At 38.6% G+C, this 20049-nt stretch overlaps 4 protein-coding genes across 9 annotated transcripts; 1 reads left to right on the top strand and 3 right to left on the bottom strand.

Annotated features, from left to right (window-relative positions):
• Positions 1–162: 162 nt before the first annotated feature.
• tspan3a (tetraspanin 3a) lies at positions 163–5530 on the bottom strand. The gene is made up of 7 exons (XM_078256962.1): positions 5439–5530; positions 3038–3229; positions 2569–2643; positions 2250–2351; positions 1959–2114; positions 1747–1830; positions 163–978 (listed from the first exon to the last, which is right to left on the bottom strand). The coding sequence occupies exons 1-7, from the start codon at positions 5502–5504 to the stop codon at positions 886–888; spliced, it is 768 nt and encodes a 255-aa protein (XP_078113088.1). The 5' UTR covers positions 5505–5530; the 3' UTR covers positions 163–885.
• LOC144522126 (uncharacterized) lies at positions 5520–15458 on the top strand. Of its 5 annotated transcripts, none has more exons than XM_078256955.1 (13): positions 5565–5651; positions 8039–8102; positions 9440–10057; positions 11529–11588; positions 11691–11743; positions 11828–11972; positions 12108–12487; positions 12579–12807; positions 12918–13032; positions 13216–13333; positions 13434–13545; positions 13643–13755; positions 13973–15458. In XM_078256955.1, exons 3-13 carry the CDS (start codon positions 9449–9451, stop codon positions 14040–14042), a joined length of 2004 nt encoding a protein of 667 aa, XP_078113081.1. In that variant the 5' UTR covers positions 5565–5651; positions 8039–8102; positions 9440–9448; the 3' UTR covers positions 14043–15458. The 5 variants fall into 5 exon arrangements, with proteins under 5 accessions (XP_078113077.1, XP_078113081.1, XP_078113082.1 ...); XM_078256956.1 differs by having other exon boundaries at positions 5568–5651; positions 8042–8102; XM_078256951.1 differs by lacking the exon at positions 8039–8102 and having other exon boundaries at positions 5520–5651.
• On the bottom strand, positions 6576–7400 carry LOC144521634 (cholesterol 25-hydroxylase-like protein 1, member 2). The gene has a single exon (XM_078256193.1). It carries the CDS (start codon positions 7398–7400, stop codon positions 6576–6578), a length of 825 nt encoding a protein of 274 aa, XP_078112319.1.
• A 176-nt stretch (positions 15459–15634) lies between the features above and the next one.
• On the bottom strand, positions 15635–19961 carry kti12 (KTI12 chromatin associated homolog). 2 transcript variants are annotated; one of them, XM_078256960.1, is made up of 9 exons: positions 19715–19961; positions 18708–18759; positions 18562–18614; positions 18417–18472; positions 18229–18308; positions 17899–18058; positions 17705–17767; positions 16748–16816; positions 15635–15855 (listed from the first exon to the last, which is right to left on the bottom strand). In XM_078256960.1, the coding sequence occupies exons 1-9, from the start codon at positions 19863–19865 to the stop codon at positions 15712–15714; spliced, it is 828 nt and encodes a 275-aa protein (XP_078113086.1). In that variant the 5' UTR covers positions 19866–19961; the 3' UTR covers positions 15635–15711. The 2 variants fall into 2 exon arrangements, with proteins under 2 accessions (XP_078113086.1, XP_078113087.1); XM_078256961.1 differs by lacking the exons at positions 15635–15855; positions 16748–16816 and adding an exon at positions 15862–16021.
• Positions 19962–20049: the final 88 nt, after the last annotated feature.

Below are 20049 nucleotides of genomic sequence, written 5' to 3'. Positions count from 1 at the left end.
TTTTTTGGACCAAGGTGACTCGTTCTTCCAATGAAAGCAGCCAGTGAATATAAGCTTTGTTTGGACAAAAAAAACAACATACTTTGTGCAGCAATTTCATCTCTTTGTAAAGATGTTAAATTTCAGAAAAATTAAAACAATAAACCACAAAACACACTCACATAAACCTGTCCCACATTTAATTTACATTCTTCAGTCTAGCTATTGCTGCATTTCAGCAAATCAACTTCTACAACTACCATTGTAGACTGTTGAGACGAAAACAAACACAGCTTTAGGACAAAATCTATCTTGATTTAAGAATGCATTACTACTTGACAAATCCCACATACTAAACAGGATTAAAAAGTTTGATTCTTAAAAGAAAGACCAGGTAAGCAAAAGCCAGTTAAGTTACACAGTTTACATGCAAGAACTTGCCATTGGCTTGGGCTGTGGTGTCCACTATTTTTTGACGGAATGCTGCAGGTGAAAGGTGACTTAACTAAAACTGAGCTGTAATAGTAGAAGAAGAATAGTAGTAGCAGTAGTAGTTGTAGTAGTAGTAGTAGTAGTAGTAGTGGTAAAGGATAATATTATACAGTCTTTCACTGAAGTACAGGATAGATGTAAATATAAAATATTCCAAGCCATACACATAGTGCAAACTAACATGAAAAAATGACCTGCCTTTGTCTGCATTTCACTCCATACACAGATCAAGGTTTTATTCCCTCGTGCCTATAGCCTATTTGGTCTATAGCTTTTTTTTTGGAAAAACAGGTACAATATATCACTTTAGTGTGGTTGGTGTTTTAAGGTTAGTGTGGTAATAGATAATTTTCATGCTCTCACCGATGCCACATTAATTGTGAAAGTGTGTTGTGGTGAGAAATGTGTTTTCCTTTATGCACAGGTGCCCCCTGTAATAAGAAGCTCATAGGCAGGATCTCTGCTTCTGCGGCACAGCACGACACATGCACACAACATCCCCAGCATCTAGAAAAAAAGAGAGAGACGCCTTAGTGTTTTTGGTTTTGCTTTTTTATAGTTGTTAGTCAGCTACAACCCTTCAGAAATGATTGGGCCTCACTGTAATTGTGTAACTCACGCTACTTTGTTTGGACTTTAGAATTATAGTACCAATAGTGAGATGAAAAACAAATAGACCAAAATAAAGAAAGGAATAGTTAAACATTTTGGGAAAAGTTCCTTGCTGGGAGTTAGATGAAAAGATCAATACCACTCATGTCTGTATGGTAAATATGTAACTGGAGCCAGGAGACCATTAGCTTAGCGTAGCACAAAAGCTAGAGCTAGCCTGGCTCTGTCCACCTACCAGCACCTCTAGTTTAAAAACAAGAAGTTGTCATTTTATGGGATGTTATATGTCAGACTTTATTTTGGCCAGGTGCAGTGCTAAACTAAGATAAGCTTTATGTTAAGCTAAGCTAATCGGCTGCTGGCTGTAGCCTTATATTTATCAGACAGACATGAGAGTGGTATCGATCTTCTCAGGCATATAGAAAAATCATGTAGGTGCTGTGAATTTTAAATCATTCAGCAAGTATCACTCTTTTATAAAACACTGAGTGTAATGCTGCTGACATGTATCTGGTCATTTCACTACTTCACCTGGGAGCCTGTTGCTCAACATCCTATAGAATTACAGTAAATAAAATGCGGCATAGTAAATAAGAGAATACAGATTCTACTGAGAACTGACGATGTTCTACAAAACAAGGTATCTTGATGGAAGTTACATACCTGGATAACAGCAAATGTCAGAGCAGTCCAGATGACATACATCATGATCTCCTTCAACTTCTTCACAACCAAAGCTTCACAACCCTACACACACACACACACACACACACACACACACACACACACAATATATTCAGACCTCAAACTGTAACGAGTCACTCCTCTTTAAAAATTAGAGGTTTTTGGTATGAAAACTTGACAGGTTGTTTTACTTCTTGGTAGAGATCTTCAGGATGAGTGAGGGACCCTGTGCAGCTGCTTCCAATGTTAGTTCTGCAACAGCTGATGGGAACGCTGTTGTTTTTGGATTCTTCATACCAGTGTGTATTCTGCCAGTCTGAGTAGTTGTGGATCCCACAACACTGAAGCTGTGAAAATGAAAACAATAACAACTCAAGATTACTTTCAACTACTTGCTTAGTCAGAACAAGTCTAACAGAAATGTGGGTGAAATGACAATCAGTATATCTGATTTACAGAGGAGATAGTATTTCTGTCCTCACCTGTCTCTGAATGTAGTCAATGGCACGGCTCTGGGCGTTGCTGTTGGTGCCATTGTACTCATCATACACTTTCTTGATAGAAATATTAACTTCATTTTCAACCTGCCAAACGTTAAGAAGGGTGAGACTACACATTTGATGAACGGTACACACCAACATGATTGCGAACACAAGCAGATTGGATTAGGTCATCTATGGTAGACAGACTGTTCCTGCTCTTCTGGGTGAAGTTATTTGGAAGATCAGTTGAGTTACACATTAAGCATCAAATAAGGCCAAGAAAAATAAACATGCAGTGGCTCGTATTTGACTTTCTCACCTTTGCTCTGTAAACATATCCGAGAACCACAACTGCTACTTCCGTCATGAAAACCAGCAGAAGAATAACAACAAACTGTGGATTGAATTTCAACATTTAATCTACACAGACAACAACACGGACAATTAAATGCAGAAAAGTAAAGAGTGGATTGTCTGACACTTTGGCATGTTTAAAGTTAGACAGAATACTATGACTTATGAGAAAAGGCTTGAATGATAGGCTTTTTGTGCAATTATTTAAAATCTTTTATAGCTTCTAAGTTTTGTACTTCTGCTATGTATAATTATGTATGAAAACTGACTACATGCTTTTGTCAAATTTGATGTTAATGCCCTTTTCTAACGCATCCTTAAACCCCACTTTTCTGTTAATAATGTTTCACAGTTCATCTTAGATCAATTACTTACAGTATAAGGGCTTTAGTACCCTCATCTATCGCGTTAAACTTGTCAACTGGTTTACTCACCGTTGTAAGACCACAGTAGCTCTCTCTCACTGTAGCACAACATCCAATGAGCCCAATAATGAAAAGGAGGGCTCCAACTGCAATAATGGTCACCGCTGGGATGAGAGTGTACACGTCTTCAAAGAAGTGATCGTAATCATCGTATGTGATGAAGACATACGCTCCGACATAGCACAGGATCCCAGCGGCGGCCTGAGGGTGACAAAAACATCAACATTTTTACTCAAGCCTATCCTCAAAGGGAAAGGAAGTGGTAACACACCTTTAATTTACAAAGAATATGTTCACGGCATTTCCTCTCTAACCTGGATATTTTGGGACTGATTAGCAGGGATTGCTATGGATGAAGTACACACGGCGATACACTGGTAAGAGCAAATTACATTTAACCATGTATCCAGCTAATTTTAAATAGCTTACATTACTGTATTGTGTGACAGTTAACTTCATTTAATAATATATGTGGCGTTTTCATTTGCGGGGTGCAAATGTTACACCAAAACAAGTTCCTTCCCAAGACTGACTCCTAGTTACTTTGCCGTTTCAGAATTTACATACAAAACATGTACTACACTACAAGTAGCCTAGTCACAATTAGCTCCACCTCAAACTGCTGCACACTAAAACGCTATTTATGTATTAATGCATCCGTAATGATAATGTAGCAATATTGTATATATAATAATTACACACAAAAATAAGTGTACTTAATACTTTTTTTTTTCTTTTTACATTTGCTTTATTTTTCCATAAATGAGTTTTAGAAGGATAACCCTGGACCTGCAGTTTACCAGAATGACCTGAGGACCTTTTATCAATATAAGATGAACCACTACATTAACTAAGCTGTCTTCTTGTATTTTTACTTTCTGCTGCTTGGTGGATTAAGATTAACCTGGGGGGGTCAAAACAGTGATAGTTTGACTTCAGCAAACAACACTCAGTGGTGAAAGAAGTACTCAGATCCCTTACCTGAGTAAAAGTAGAAATACCGTAATCCAAAAATCCATTCGAAGTAAAAGTCTTGAATTAAGTGTTATATTATTACAGAATATTATATTATTCTGTTTTTATCACTGACAAATACAGTATGATGGAAGAGCATTTTGATGTTGTAGTGCATCAATGTGTAGCCAATTTTAGATACTTTGTATACTACTGGGTACTAGGGGTGTAAGAATGCAATATTTTATTTAGCAATACTGTATCGATTTTCAAAAACGCAATATCGATTTTCTTTTTTTTTTGAAGACTTTAGCATATAAAAATTTGCTCACTAAGAACCTGTGAACCACAATCCCAAACTGGCAGTTTGATTTTGTGTGTACTGAATTGTTTACCTAAAGTAAACTTCTTTGACTTTTATACACATCATGTCTTTTTTTAAATATTAGTTTTTCTAAAATTATATAGAAAAATCCCAATATATCGCCTTATGCACAGTATCGAAATATACTGCAATATATTGAATCGTGACCCATGTATCGTGATACGTATCGTATCGCCAGATTCTTGCCAATACACAGCCCTACTGGGTACATTAGTAGTATAGTACTGCATCATATTATATAAGCATACAGTGGTGGATGAAGTATTCAGTTATTTTACTTCAGTAAAAAATAGCAGTACCACAGTGTAAAAATACTCTGTTACAAGTAAAAGTAATGCATTCAAAATCGTACTTTAAGTATAAGTACAAAAGTATTAGCATCAAAATATACTTAAAGTACCAAAAATAAAAAATCATTATGCAGTATGACCCATTTCAGAATACTATACATCACTGGATTAAAATAAGTGGTGCATTAATGATGTCAATTTAATGTTGCAGCTGGTAAAGGTGGGGCTAATTTTAACTACTTTGTATACTGCTGGGTAGCTTAACCTATCATATTTAATTTGTTAATTTTTTTTTTGTGTATCAATAATCTAAATCTGCAAAGAAACTAACTAAAGCTATTAAATAAATGTAGCGAAAAACAAAGATATAGGCCTAGTAGAGTCCAAGTAAAAAGTAGCTGAAAAGGGAAATACTCAAGTAAAGTGCAAGTAGCCTACCTTAAAATTGTACGGTACATAAGTAAACGTAACGTTACCTAGTTACATTCCACCACTGGTAATACTGCATTTTTCTAAGGAGGCAAAGGGTCTTTTTTACTACAAAACATAATGAAATGTGCTTCATTTAAAAATGACTTGTTAGCGGCAAATCATTAAAGCTTAGATATTATATATCTTACGTAATGTCTTTTCCACTGCCTTCTCAAACTAATCCCTCCCTGGTTAAACAAAGGTCGACTGCTGCAGCTAGCCGAGCAGCTGACTGCACACACAGCTAACACAGCTACACACAGCTAGCTAGTGACGCACGTTTAAAACTGTCAAAAACCACCAAACTTACCCAAAATATCAGGTTCAGAAAAACAAGGACCGTCTTTGACGACGTGATGCCGCACTGCCCCATCATCAACACGGGGATTTAATGATATACGTGTTGGAAAATAATGCAGGTTTCTACTCAGACATGTCCCAGCCAGCTCCACCACTCATCCCAACGCTGCCTGCCTGTCACTGGATCTGGTTACTTGCACTGAGGCGACGCAGCACAACCAGGGTAACAACAAGCTAGGAACAAATAATTTACCCACCCTAAACTGTAGTCAATAGTATATGTCTGGTTACCAGAATATGATGTATTCAATATTTTTCTGTTGTTAGAATTTGATATATGTTGTCAACTATTAAGGATTAAGTGGCCTATGTTAATTAATCTAAATAGCAATTGGAGTAACTTCTGACATCTAGGTAGTGGTGGAAAATGTAATTCGACTTTTACATACTTGTGCCTTATACATAAAACATTTTATCAGAGTATCAGTACCACCAGTATCATCACTCTGGGATAACTGGTCAGATTACATGATATTAACAATACAAGATAGCCTACTGGTGTCACAATAGAAATCCAAATATAGGGTAGGTTGAAAATTAAAAGGGAAAACATACTAACCCTGAGTCAGCGGTCACTGAATCATCAATATGTGCACTTTGTTGTGATTTATACATGTAACTTGATTATATCATGTATACATATAACTATATGTAGAACTAATGGCACCCCAGCTATGAAGATTTAAAGTGGAAGTCAAATAATAGCCACTTTTGTCTTTGCTGGGATTAAACTGGTAGAGAGAAAAAGTGAGAGGAAAAGTGTTGTGTAAACCATGTCCAAAACTCAGGATTACTTTCAAAGTAAAGAAACCAGATACACTGGGAGACAGATGCATTTAGGCATTATTTAGATTGTGCACATACATAGTTCAACTGATTGAACATACTATATTATTTGTTCATTTGCTCATTATCATGAAAGCTACATGAAATATATTTGAGTTTCTCAAATACAATACAGTAACATGCCTCTATTTGCAGCAAAAGGAATATGTTCACATTTTAATATCCACATGATTTGGAAAAAACAAACACGGACACATAAAAGCACTCTATCAATAGCTGCTACCAATGGTGTTATAGCCTTCTATTTCATAGCAGAAAAGCTGAAATCAGCATGTGTGCCAAAAAGTTTATCCCAGTGGGTAAAGTGTGGTGCAAAATTGGTGTTGGGTTTCTGATGGTGCACATCATGTTTGCTGGGCCCTCCATAGATGCCAAACGGTATCAGGCGTGATGTGGACCAGGGGAAATCATAGCCACAGTGATCCTCAATAGAAACGTAGACATGCAACACCATGAAGGCCCATGTGGTGAGTAGGTGACACCTCAGGACCACAGGATTCAGAGTGGTCCAAAAGCCCACTGTGACCAACTCCCATCCACCAAGACACTGAGTGGCTAAGGCAAAGGGAGATGAGTAATTATGATGAATGGCATGGAAAGTGACATACAGCCAGTGGATCCTGTGATGGAGCAGGTGCCAGATGAAGTACTGGAAGTCAAAGAGCAGGAGGTTGCTTATCACTCCAGCAATCAGCTCCAGCAGGGACGGTGCCTGGTCCGGCAGGTCCACAGGTGGCCTCCATGCCCACTGGGACACTGATACTGGGAGGACAAGAAACACATGGTTGTACAAGGTGACACCTGCACAGTGCAGCAGTGTAGAGGCTGTCGGACGACAACTTGGTTGGATCTTGAATTGCTGGACCCATGCCCACCTTTCTCCCATGATGTCGCAAACAAGAAAGGGAAGGCATAAGACAAAGTAGGAAGACACAGTCAGAACAATGGGAAAGAGTGGAGATCGCAAATAGTCTCTGTAGTTGAGCATCATATCCCACAGAGGCTGCAGCAAACAGTCGTCTCCTAAGGATATCCAATTATCTACGCTGGTATTTGCAAGATCCATCCTGAAGTAAAAAGCACTAGGAGAATATCCTATAAGTGTCTGAAGAATGTTGACGTTGCAGCCAGAAACAGCAGCTATGGTAAAGACTTTATCCCATGAGTGTCTACTTCACTGTGTGGTATCAAGTGACACCTGCAACAATGCAACAAATTATTTATACACCTTGGGTAACTGGTAACATATAGCTCTCCACATGATAGATTCAGTATGGGGAATTATTTCAAAATCCTTTTTCACTCTCTCAAACATTCTGTTAGGGCCAGATTTTCAAGATTGTTCAAGTGAGTTTATTGTTCATTTTACACAGATACACAAGTACACTGGAATTCTTTCATTATTTACCATGGACAGGCGCCCCGAGCAGTTGGGGGTTCGGTGCCTTGTTAAAGGGAACCTAGCAGTGCTACAGAGGTGAACTGACACCTCTACAGCTACCAGGCACACTCTGTACTTAGTACGTAGAGGGACTTGAACTGGCGACCCTCCGGTACCCAAGCCATGTCCAATCTGGACAATATTTAGTGTAAAATATATAAAATACCAATGTTTCTATATATAAAGTGAATGTTAAATTTATGAGAAAGTACAACAGCTTTCATTTTTCTTCATGCTGATGTTTTAAACTTCTTCTGTTTCAGCAGGCCTCTTGTAGGGTTACTGTGAAAAAGAGGAAAGAAGTGTTGAGAAAACAATCTCACCAAGGTACATTTAGCTGTTCTGGAGCTTTCAATCATATCACGTGTTTTTCATCAAGATTTATTTATTTCTCTGAGCACTTTAAGGATTATCCATGTTGGCTCAATGATCTTATCATCAAAAGGACAGCTTGGCGACTATATTTTACTTCTGGTGTAATTGTTTTCCCAAGTAAAGAATTAACTTTGAACCTCAGCCTTTAAGGCAACATGGGTGAGGTCTTTCTTTTAAAAAAAAAAATGGAAATCTACAATTCCATTATGACCTATTTTACATATTACAGAAAGTAATTTCCATCTGCTGATAAAGATCATGTGAATATATGATTGAAAATTCAAGAGCAGCTTCTGAATTGACTTTGTGACAGCTGCTGTGTCCAAGTCAAGAATGAACTTTGAACCTCTTCGCGTCCATTTCACACTCCCAAACTGTAGAGGGTGACATGTATATTCAGAGCACCTTTCGACAGTAACTAAAATCTTCCGAACAATCTTTTTTTTTATTATCTTTACTGCAAATCAAGTACAATGACACATTCCAAAATACATATATACCAGGGGTTAGGATGTACATAAAATATAAAAGAGTAAAAAAACAAGAAAATATAACCTTTCGTCGCACGTAATGACGTAAACGACTGCGCGGTTACGTACGGATACGTTTGTTGTTGCACGTAACGGTGCAGTCACTTGTCACTTAAGGTAACGTTAGCTTTTTAACACTTGTCATTACGCGGAATACACTTTAACGCGGATCCTTGTGTGTATTTGAGGTAATCTTATCTTTCATATTTGATTTGAATGAAGTGACTTACATAGCAAAACACTTCCCACTATCAGCGGTACCTAGCTAAAGTTTAGCTAGCTAACGTTACGCATAGAGCTAACGTGACTGTCACGTGACGTTAGGTATTTTTTTGTCCATAGAACACTGAGCTAAAAAAAAAATAATAATAAAACACTGAGCTGATTAACATTAAAGCAAAATGCCACGCTCTTGTTTGGAGGTTACTTAGATACACTTTTTCAACATAAAGAACAAATAAAGAAATTGTGTTCCCAGTTTGTTATGGCAGAACTTGATTGTCCTTATTGCCCAGTGCCCAGACTTTCATATGCATAGCATAGCGCTATCTGATCTCTTGTGGCTGAATGAGAGCAGGTATTTGTATCCAGGTTTCACAATCTTGTATATAAGATTAGAGGCGGTTCTAGCAGCCATATTAATGTCCATATTAATTACAAATGGGTGTTTGTGTCCACATACTTTTGGCCCTGTAGTGTTTACATAGAAGTAAATAAGTAGATACATCTGTTTTAATATGTGTTACTGTACTCATTCAGGTGTTAATAATGATGGAGGATGGTGAGGGAGAGAAGACGGGTGAATCAGAGCCTGTGCTCCATACACAGCAGCTGTGTCGCTTCTTCTCTCAAGGAAGACACTGTAATTTTGGGAAGAAATGCAGATTCCTACACATAAGAGATGATGCCAAAGCCCATGAGAAGAAAACCATAAGGACACCCAGCCAGTCAGATGTTGCATCTCCAAACTCAGAGGTCCCTGGAGGAGATGTGGGGCACAGGCCTCCTCCCACTAGTAACTCCAGGGTTGCTCCAGCAGCTGGCCGCCGCCCCTGTCGCTACTTTATCTCAGGCCACTGCACTATGGAAGACAGATGTCGCTTCTGGCATCCACCACAGTTCCCCCCACTGGATGACCAGCCTGTTCCTGGCAAGAACCCAAGACCTGCACAGAGGATGCCACCAGTACCCCATCCTGGCATCCTCCAAGAGGTCAAGCTGTGTGATCTGACAGAGAATGTCGCCATGCAGCTACGAGACACAGAGATCAAGCAGTTGAAGAAGCGTTTTCCCAAAGAGCAGCTGATTATTCAGGAACAAAGTGATTGCAAAGTTACTTATTACAGGGTGGCTGTAGAGGCCACTGATCCAGACTGGGTAAACATTTTTTTTTCTACCTTCTTTCTCTTCTCCTCCCTCGAAAGCTTACAGCAAAAATCCACCCACATATTTTTTTCTATAATACAGTAGAGCTCAGTTTTAATTGGTCTCTTCTTCACTCATAAACACAGAGTCTCTCCGTAGACAATAAATAGTAAAACCATACCTACTATGCTGTGAGGGCACCCCCTGGTGATTTTACAGTGAAAGTGTAATTGTTAGTGAATAACATGGGATATTTATCAATTAAACTACACCACTGAGATAAAATTAGGCCTATTTGTTATATGAGAAATGGGGTAAAGCAGTGATTAAAACTTGGCTATTTTGGCTAAATTTGAAATCAAATAATTTAGAAAGATTACTTTGCTATTCTTCTATTCCCTTAGATTAGATTTGATAGACTTCATTGTAGAGCTGCAGAGATGAATCGATTAGTTGTCAACTCTTAAATTAATCGCCAACTATTTTGATAACCGATTAGTCGGTTTGAGTAATTTTTTAAGACAAAAGTGAAAATTCTTTGATTCCAGCTTCTTAGATGTGAATATGTTCTAGTTTCTTCTCTCCTCTGTGACAGTAAACTGAATATCTTTGAGTTGTGGACAAAACAAGACATTTGAGGACGTCGTCTTGGGCTTTTGGGAAACACTGATCCACATTTTTCACCATTTTCTGACATTTTATAGACCAAACAACTAATCGAATAATCGAGAAAGAAATCAACAGATTAATCGACTATGAAAATAATCGTTAGTTGCAGCCCTACTTTATTGATCCCAAATTGGGAAGTTTCTTCTTACAGTGTTGCTTAGCCAGTGCCAGAATAGGGTAAGACATAGCCAACCATTTGACTGAATAAATATTACTGGCATATCAGAACTATTAATCCACTTTATCAGCATTGTTATAGAAACCATAATCCACAAGTTTCACACTCCTGTAAATCATTAATCAACCAACTTGTTTTTTCGTCATGCTTTGGTGTGATAATAGGTGACATAGATGGAAATGACCCTGCTACAGTACTATCTGGTCCAGATGATACTCAGGGTTCATACGTTTTGAAAAAACCTGGAAAAGTTATGGAATTTGAAAAATGCAAATTCCAGGCCTGGAAAGGTTTTGGAAACATAAAAAGACCCAGAAAGTTTTTTTTTTTTAACACAGTATAATAATATGTGATTAATAAATGTATTTCTCAACGTTCTGTTCGGGGCGCGATATTACGACTCCCACTATGAACCACATAAATTGCCATTCATTTTATTGTTAAACCTCTGAGGGTAAACTTTAACACCGATTTTTATTCTTATTGTATAATGTCGACTGACATTTTCAGGAATACATAGTCATAGAAATTTGCCGAAAAGTATTGGTTAAAATGCGTATGAACCCTGGATACTGTAGTTATTAGTATATTTCCACTGGCAGTTGAAATATACTAACTCAGCATTTTGACGTATAGCCCTTTGATCTGAAAGAAGTGGACATCATGGTGAGCTTCCCAGACAGTTACCCCCAGGAGGTAAAGACCACTGCTTCCATTTTCACTACAGGTTCTGTAATACACTATACAGTGGTTGACATGAAAAGAACAGGTCCTTATCACCTTGATACATTTCCTTAGATTTTTACACTGGACATACCGTTGGACCAGGAGCTGCCGCCAATAATGGCAAGGTAAAAGCATGAACAGTTTATTTTAAACATGTAATGTTTGGAGTCATTGGATGGTGACATTTATATAAATCTTTGTCTATGTAGACATGTACAGCAAGCATCTTTGGAGTGGCTTCAAGCCAAGCATGCAACCAATCAGCTTCTGGGAAAGGTAGAGCTGCTCTTCCGGCCTTTTCTTCGCTGGCTCGATCGTAGTTTGGAGAGACTGTTCACTGAAGGAGCCCGCCAGGTGAGACTGCAATCTGCATGAACAGAAGATTGTGAATTGCGTTTTCCCTTTTGAATTTACCGAAACGACCTGTAATTATCTGCTTTTATTTTATTTTCCTAATGCTGAAAGATTTTCCCTTGAATGTTTTTGCAGTTAAAAAAAGACATTGATTTAGAAAAAGCTGGATTGCAGTTCATACCGTACCAGGAACTCCAGGCAACAGTGTGTGAAAAATCTGTGAACGATCATTCATCTGACACCGCTGCTGCAGGTGAGGATGTCAGTGATGAAGGAAAACTGGGAAAGACAGATAGCGAGAGGACAATGGAGGGAGGGAAGTTAGTGCAGCAGGAGGGTCCAGGTGGTGATGAAGGACAGCAGCAGGAGGAGGAGGAAGCCAGTCATCTGGTGGAGAACATTAAGATCAGTGATCCCCGCAGAGGCACAGAGGTAAAGCTGCTGGGACTGAGGCTGGGAGAGAACACAGCCACCGTAGTGGCCAAACAAATCACTGTTTGTCTTCAATGTAACAGGTAAGAACAAAGAGCTAAATGTCATATCAATATCACAAATTAGACTGTATAATCAGAATGACGCACTTGACTGCTCGTGTTCTGTCTGCAGGTGTAAGGTAACTGCAGACCTGACACTGACTGGGAGGGCACCCTGCACAGCTCAGTGTGAAAAGTGCAGTGCAAGCATCAATGCTGCATTCAGGCCCTGCATGCTGCACCATTACAGCGATGTCCTGGGATACCTGGACCTTCACAACGCTGCACCTGCTGACCTTGTTCTTCAGGAGTGTGAACTCATTGTGGGCTGCCTCAGCTGCTCCCAGGAGGGCCCTGTGCAGGTGGTGAAACCAGTCATGTTCAGCACTGCACATCTGTTTTGTTTGAAAATCAGTGTGAAATATCACCAGAAGTGAAATATGTCATCTCTGAAATTGCTTGTTTTCATCAGAACCTTTCCTATGGTCAAACAAAGGAGTTTAATTGTGAACACTGCCACAGCAAACTCGGGATTCTGGCTGAGAGCACAAGATTCCAGTATATTCAGCCACGCGCCAGCAAAACAGGTTCACCTACACCCAGCTCACCTACATTTGCTATCAAAGGATTCAGCAAAAGTTTAAGATCTTACAACAACAAACTTCCTGAAAGTTTGCTCTCTCACCTCACATTATTTAAAAAGTTACACAGTGCATGAAACCCTTTCAGAGCAGAATATAATAATGTGAATTGTTGCTCCCTTTGTGCAGGTCCAAGTGCTTGTGCTGTTAATTATAAGACGATAAGAGATCCTGCTGTGCAAAAGGGGAAGCCCCTGCCAGAAAAAGGAGTATGCAAACATTACAGACAGAGCCACCGCTGGCTAAGGTACCATCGTCACTGTGTCCTATCTCATTTCACGTGTCTGACATGGAAGCTCTGAGAAGAACAAGTATCGTGAAAGCTTTGTGCCACTGCCTGCCTTCAGGTTTCCCTGCTGTGGCCGGGCTTACCCCTGTGATGGGTGCCATGATGAGGACCAGGACCACCCCATGGAACTGGCCACCAGGATGATCTGTGGCTACTGTGCCAAAGAACAGGTGAGCTAAAGACTGCTTTAGACTGCGGCTAATGTTAGACTTTGCCTCTGAATTGAAACTTTTAAAAATGTTGTCCCTACATCGTTTGTTGTTGCAGCCGTATGGCAATGGAAAGCCTTGCATCAGCTGTGGAAGCATGATGACAAGAGGTGCACGCACCAGCCACTGGGAGGGAGGACTGGGATGCAGAAACAAAGTCAAAATGAGCAGGTACATCTATATCTAACGACACTAAGGTCCACATTTGTCTACTCTTATGTTAACATTACTGATGAAAACATAATGGTAGTTGTAATGGCTTTAATTATTAAATATTACAAAGCAAGGAATAGCTCCAACACTAGCAGCAGTTTTTCTGTGTTTAAAAAAAAATGTACTTTTGTTTTCAGTGGTTAAAAGGTTAAGTTAGTTTTTTGTTTCTTTTCAGAAATGATCGACATAAATATGCCAACACCAACAAAACGATTTCAAGGAAGGCCGTCGGTGAAAAGAAGTAGTTGGTGAAGAAGAGCATTATCCCCCTAACTTGTGAAAAGACAAATTTAGAAATGATTTCAAAGAAATGATTGCACATTTTCCTCATTTAAATCATGTTATGATTTGTTCAGTGTGATTGTGAGAAGTGTTGAAATGTTATGGTCTGTGGATTGAATTGGATGACTTGTGAGTTTTATTTTCAAGATGTGAAATTTCTGTAAATTAAAATGAGGGTCTATTCTGCAACTCGGATTAGAAAACTATCTGGAGCATATTTCACTTCAACATGACATCATGACTTGCTCCAACCGGACAGGCGGCCAGCAACGGGAACGATGGCTAAGAGCTTTGTGACAGTGCTGTATAACCACATATTCTTTGTTCTCCTGTAATAATTGGCATGTTCATACTGCCTACACCAATACTGCCACAGGATGCTCTACTCAGTATGAAGTATTCATTGATGGACTTGGACTAGCTGTACTTCTCCTCTTTGACAGAAATTATTAACTTTAATTGGCATTTTATAAATCACAAGCATTCACAGCTTTACCCGTGGATTCATGTAATCCACCATGAACACATGATGCCTTTTTCTTGGTCGACTGAGCAGCTCAGCATCCCAGAACAGATGACTGTTGGACTCTGGAGCAACCAGGACCCAATTCTTTTAAAGTGCCACCCACTTTAAGTTTTTGCAAGCAAAGCAAACAACTTCCTGTTCTTTCTTTTCTCACAATGTTTTTCATATTTTGCTTACAAATCCCACGGAGGAATAATAAGCTTTCGAAAAAGAAAACCAAGTATTGTTTGTCAGGCTTTCACCAAGAGGTCCAGTACAATACAAAGGGAATAAAGGATAACCCGTACTTGACAAAGTTCTGAGCTTGAACTGGATGTTAGACTGACTTGAATGTAGAATTCATTACAAAAAAAATGACACAGCAAAAAGGGGATTCAAAGGAAAACAACTGATGGAAATATTAATGCATGTGGAGGGCAGGAATGATAATTAGTCTTATATTGAGCTTGAATGTTTATGCTTGACGTTGGAAATAGCAGCCCTTACAAAGTGTATGGTTACATGCAGTATGCATACAATTGGGGCATACTTTTTAAAATTGCATCTTAAACTTTGACCGTCTTGCTCATGTGCTGCGCAAAAGATTGTGGGTCAGAATAACCTAAAAAAGCATACTGCAAAACCCGACCAGGTGCAGTAGGACACCCTGGTATTTTTGGCATACTGCATTTGACATACTATGCGTTGGGAGTTTTCGGGACATACTACATATTTTCTGGCATACTAAATAGTATAGTAGTATGGAATTCAGGGTTACTTTCATCTCCATGACAACTGGGCAGCTCCATCTGCTAAAGAAGGCCATAAGATACACAGAGCAAGTGGACTTGATAAAGTTTTTTTTTTTTTTTTTCCTCATGTCTTTATCAGTCCTTTTGGTTTTACCTAGGTGGGTTCAAAGATTGCCTTCGCAGCTGTTGTGCTTGCTGTGTCTAGAAATTAATCTGTATACAAGTACTGCATGACGTTTTTTTGTAAGTTCATTATCATTTTTACTCTTTTTTTTTGCTGAATCTTTGTAAAAATGACTAACATTCATCAAATATTTTAATATATTTATTTTTTTTTACACAAAAATAAAAGCATTAAACCTATGCTATAAAATGTCAGTGAAGACTCTTATTTAAATACTGCACAAACATGTTGGATATGTGTCCCGAGTTCTCCGTTGGGTGCATCTTGGTGTAGCTGATGAACTGGCGCCGAAGTTTCCTCAGCTCTGCCATGTTGATGCTCCTGGTGAGCTCGATGTTAAACATCAGGTTAAGGACATTCAAGTACAAGAAGAAGACCGAAGATTTGCCTCAAGTTTTCTACAGCACAGCTGAACAGTGAAGAAGCAATAACTAACTGACCGAAAGCATCTAAAAAGGTCACAGTATCACATCTCAACCCTTGTGTTGTCTTCCCGTCAACCTTGAAAAAAAAAGAAAAAAGGGTTTTTCGACTTTTTTTCACAGTTTGTTTTTGCTTTTTCCAACGTTTTAAATTGTAAAACTTTTCTTCTATACATTTTCAGCGCTTATTTCTACGTCCCATTCGATCCCATAAAAACGGGCCAATGTGACCCGAAGTCAACACAAGGGAGAACAACACAAAGTACTGTTACTGACGTCATCTTAAATGATGCACCACGCCATTAAAAGGTTGACCAGCGCAGAACCTAATGTACTTTTAAGTTAATCTCTGCCTGGAATGACACGTTCAAAAGGAGTAAATCAAAGTGTTTCTTCTGAGGTCTGACACAGTACATCTGCATTTGATGTCTCTCCCCCCCCCCCCAATACGTATCCCACAGCATGTTATTACAGGCAAGACCTTTAACAGTGATTGGCTGCTTTGCCCTTCATTAAAAGTACTTTGATGGACATGCATCCATCCCCCTTCTCCTTCAAACAAGTCATTGGATGCAGAGTAATTTGCCTCCTGCTGGTGAGGGATAAGAGCTAGATGATACAAATGAGTCAGCACAAATTAACAGAGGTAATACAAATGTCATACATTCAGTCATAAGCTGTGAAAGATCACCGCTACCTGGAACTTGTGGCATCCCACATAAAAACCTAACTACTAGAACCTGTGAAAGGATTCTTCAAAATGTGGGTTTTAAATAAAGAGTATGTATATGTGTAAAAAGGATATCTTTTCTGTAGCTCCTGGAACTGGAATGAGATCCCCGGGAACACTTGTCTTCTGTGCGTTAAAAATTGCCTGGAAATTTTAAATGACCTTTATTAAAAACACATTACATACAAAAAAAGTAGTGTTTTTACTGACAAACACAGCTCCCCAGGTGCTTTGGTTTGTTGGGAGTTCGAGATCAGCAAAGTGGGATCTGCACACTAAGAATTAAATGTACTGATTAATCAAAATGACAAAAAGTACTTGTTCTTCTAATTATTCAATTCATTTACAGGGGGCTTGTATAAAAATCATTTGAACAAAAAAAAAAAAAAAAGGTGTACTCGAAAGGCAAACCAAGGGAACAGAACAGATGATTTCTTCTTGGCTAACACCAATTAGCAGACATAACCCATCACAGGTAGTAATAGGTAGATCAATAATTACAGGAGCAAAAGGTATTTACAAAACCGGACACACAAACATACCATTATCAAAGTAACCTTCCAGAGCATCACATGACCAGATCCACACCGCCAAATTAGTCAATGAAACCTTGACGTTAGTGCCCTAAATTAAATGGTCTCCATCTTCTTTCATGTAACTATGGCCTTCAATATACCGGTAAAACAAGTAGACAACTCAAGTCTCAGAATTAATTAACATAAGCGTACATCTCTGCGTGACATTCTGCGGTATTGCTATGATTCTTCCCAGCTGCAGGGAAGTGAATATAGAAATAAGAGGACTTCATTTTTTTTGCTTTGTAAACTCAAATTTAAACCAAGTATTTTTTTTCTGAATAGGACTCCACAGTCCATTATTTTCCATTTTCAATGTGTGCGTCTCACTTTGGTGATCTTGAAATATGACATGACTCAAAAGACAGACTGGTTCCAGCGAAAACAGTATCCCAGGAGAAAACTCTGCGTGACTGACAAATGAACAGGAAATCCAAAAGAACATATGTAGACATACCAATAACACATCTTGTGTGATCTTGTCCAACTCGTACAAGAAGTTTGCAGATGACAGTGGTTGCTGCAGAGAAGAAGGATATCTCTATTACCATCAGATGGTCAAAAAGGCAGCATGACATACAGAACACACAGCTACATCTTGTATGCTTGTTAAAAAACAAAACAAAGACAGCATGTGTGTATGTCTCTTACACTCTGTGTAGACTGGTTAGGTGGGGGTGCTTTTCTTTTGAAAAGTGCGTCAGAAATGGCTTCATATGGAAGTGTGTCGTCTTTCAGGATGGTGAAGAGAGGACTGTCCCATCGGTTTCTGGAGTCTGGAGCTTCAAATCTCAGCACTAATGCATCAAAGCTACAAGAGACAAACCAGATGTCAGGTAAAATACAAAAACAAAATTGGACGATGTTAACATTTGACAATGACAGTCATAGAAGTATTTTAAATCCTATCCAAAAGGTAAAGACAGTCCTACCAGAGACTGACATGCACCTGCACTGTATGTATAGAGGCTTCTCACTCACATTTCCTGGGTGTACTGCTCTGCAGCCTCTCTGTCGATATTCCACGCTGAGCTCACTTCATCTGACGTCAAACAGTATACCTTCATCGAAAGAAAGCATATGATTTTGACTTGTGTTGTTAATGTTTGGGTGATAGTTTTTGTTTTTAGATCTTAAAAATCCATTCGGTATTTCTCTAGTATACCTACCAGGCAGTGTGGTGTCTGTGCATGTTTGATGAGGCAGAAAAGTTCATAGCGGTAGCCTGTAGGTAAAAAAAGGTAGAAGCATGAACAAATCATAATGTTTTAACACAGAATCTGCATCTGCAAAACTATTGTTAGCAGGATTTACCTTTTATGTAATTTAATGAATCCAAAATGACAATGTCATCCTTGTTGAGTTTCCTAAACAACAAATAAAAAGGTTAAAAAAAAAAGGGATGCAACAGTAAAACATTACCAACGAATCTCATCCAAAAACAGATCTGAAAAACCCACCTCTCTACTTCAGCTTTCAGAGATGCTCTGACATTTTTTTCCTTTTGGGAATCTGCAACATATCCAATAAGGTTTAAATTACAGCAGGAGAATGCAAAAGTCCAAGATTACTTTCTAGGAATCCAGTCTTCTTGAGACAGTTCATTTTTGATTGTTATACCAAACACCAGCAGTTGTGCTATTTACAATTACCAAATATTCTTATTGCCAATTGATTTCTTGGTTAATCAATTAAGTGTTTGATTTCTAAAAAAAAAAAAAAGGCATACAATTTTCACATTTGAGAAGTTGGAACCGCAGTGAATTATTTGCATTTTTTGCTTACAAAATTATCAAAATTGTTGGTGACTAATTTGATTTCATCAATTAACTGATATATAAAACTATAACGCTTTAATTGCTGAAAAAAGTAAAAAAAAACAAAACAAACAAAAAACCTTTAGCTGCTGATTTGATTTTTTTAAATTCAGGCGAGAAAATTATCTTCCAAACCAAATGTAACACCCAATATTTAAGTCACGTATAGTATGTAAAAGAAGGTAAAATAAGAGAAAACTATAACGTTAGTTTCTCTTGTAAAGAAAATATCGACTGTAGGCTATTTAGTTTAAGATGAAGATTCTCTACCACAGGGCAGTGATGACACCTGCACGCCAAACCTCATTTAAATACTATTAAATGAATGCTGGCAAAAGTCTCGAAAGACACACACACTCTGTAGTACACGAATGAAAAACTGAGGATACAGTATTTTCAGTCGGCGGCACACCTAACAACGCTAACTTTACAGAAACAAGTCTATTTTAATTAAAGGTTGTAATCATCAAAATTCCCGAGCCTCACTTCGCACAGTAGCGTGAAATATTGCGGTCGCATAAACAAAATTAACGGTTTGGTGCAGACTTTCCAACAGGACTCTATTCAATAAAACTGGACAGCTACAAACACGTAATAAGCACCTAACGCTAAATAAAGACATAGCTAACTTAGCTATGCGTATGACTTGCCTGCGTAAACTGTGTTTTTCTCAACGCCCAGTGCTCCGTCTCCTACAATATAAACCTTTCTGTCAGTGTTCCGTTCAAAGCACACCTTCAGTTCTTCTGCTTTCTGTGTTTTACCACTACAGGGGTAGCCACACATCACTATTAGAGGCATAACTATTGACAGTTATCAAATAGACAAAACGTATCTTAAGATGTGATGAAAAGCATGTTGCCACTTTCACCCGGATATAATTACTAACGATATATTACAAACACGACCTACTTTTCCTAGGATGGCGAAGGCATGATCCGCCCTACTCGGCCTCTGATTGGCTTACCCTGGTATTTTACACTAA

This window comes from Sander vitreus, chromosome 8 (genome assembly GCF_031162955.1).
Source record: "Sander vitreus isolate 19-12246 chromosome 8, sanVit1, whole genome shotgun sequence".
NCBI classification, from domain to species: Eukaryota; Metazoa; Chordata; class Actinopteri; order Perciformes; family Percidae; genus Sander; species Sander vitreus.
Note: the sequence above shows the minus strand (reverse complement) of the source record. Positions and strands in the feature narration are given on the sequence as shown.

Bases quoted from the DNA above. Each gene is read 5' to 3' on its own strand.
- LOC144521634 (XM_078256193.1), bottom strand. From the start codon at position 7,400: ATGGATCTTGCAAATACCAGCGTAGATAATTGGATATCCTTAGGAGAC.
- kti12 (XM_078256960.1), bottom strand. From the start codon at position 19,865: ATGCCTCTAATAGTGATGTGTGGCTACCCCTGTAGTGGTAAAACACAG. The intron at 18,309-18,416 runs GTAGGTATACTA...CTTTCGATGAAG, and splicing joins CACAGACACCACACTGCCTG to GTATACTGTTTGACGTCAGA. The intron at 16,817-17,704 runs GTATGTCTACAT...TAAAATTTCCAG, and splicing joins TCACACAAGATGTGTTATTG to GCAATTTTTAACGCACAGAA.
- tspan3a (XM_078256962.1), bottom strand. From the start codon at position 5,504: ATGATGGGGCAGTGCGGCATCACGTCGTCAAAGACGGTCCTTGTTTTT. The intron at 2,115-2,249 runs GTGAGGACAGAA...TCATTTTCACAG, and splicing joins TTGACTACATTCAGAGACAG to CTTCAGTGTTGTGGGATCCA. The intron at 979-1,746 runs GTATGTAACTTC...CTTTTTTTCTAG, and splicing joins TGACATTTGCTGTTATCCAG to ATGCTGGGGATGTTGTGTGC.
- LOC144522126 (XM_078256951.1), top strand. From the start codon at position 5,520: ATGATATACGTGTTGGAAAATAATGCAGGTTTCTACTCAGACATGTCC. The intron at 10,058-11,528 runs GTAAACATTTTT...TTTGACGTATAG, and splicing joins AGGCCACTGATCCAGACTGG to CCCTTTGATCTGAAAGAAGT. The intron at 12,808-12,917 runs GTGGTGAAACCA...TGTTTTCATCAG, and splicing joins CCCAGGAGGGCCCTGTGCAG to AACCTTTCCTATGGTCAAAC.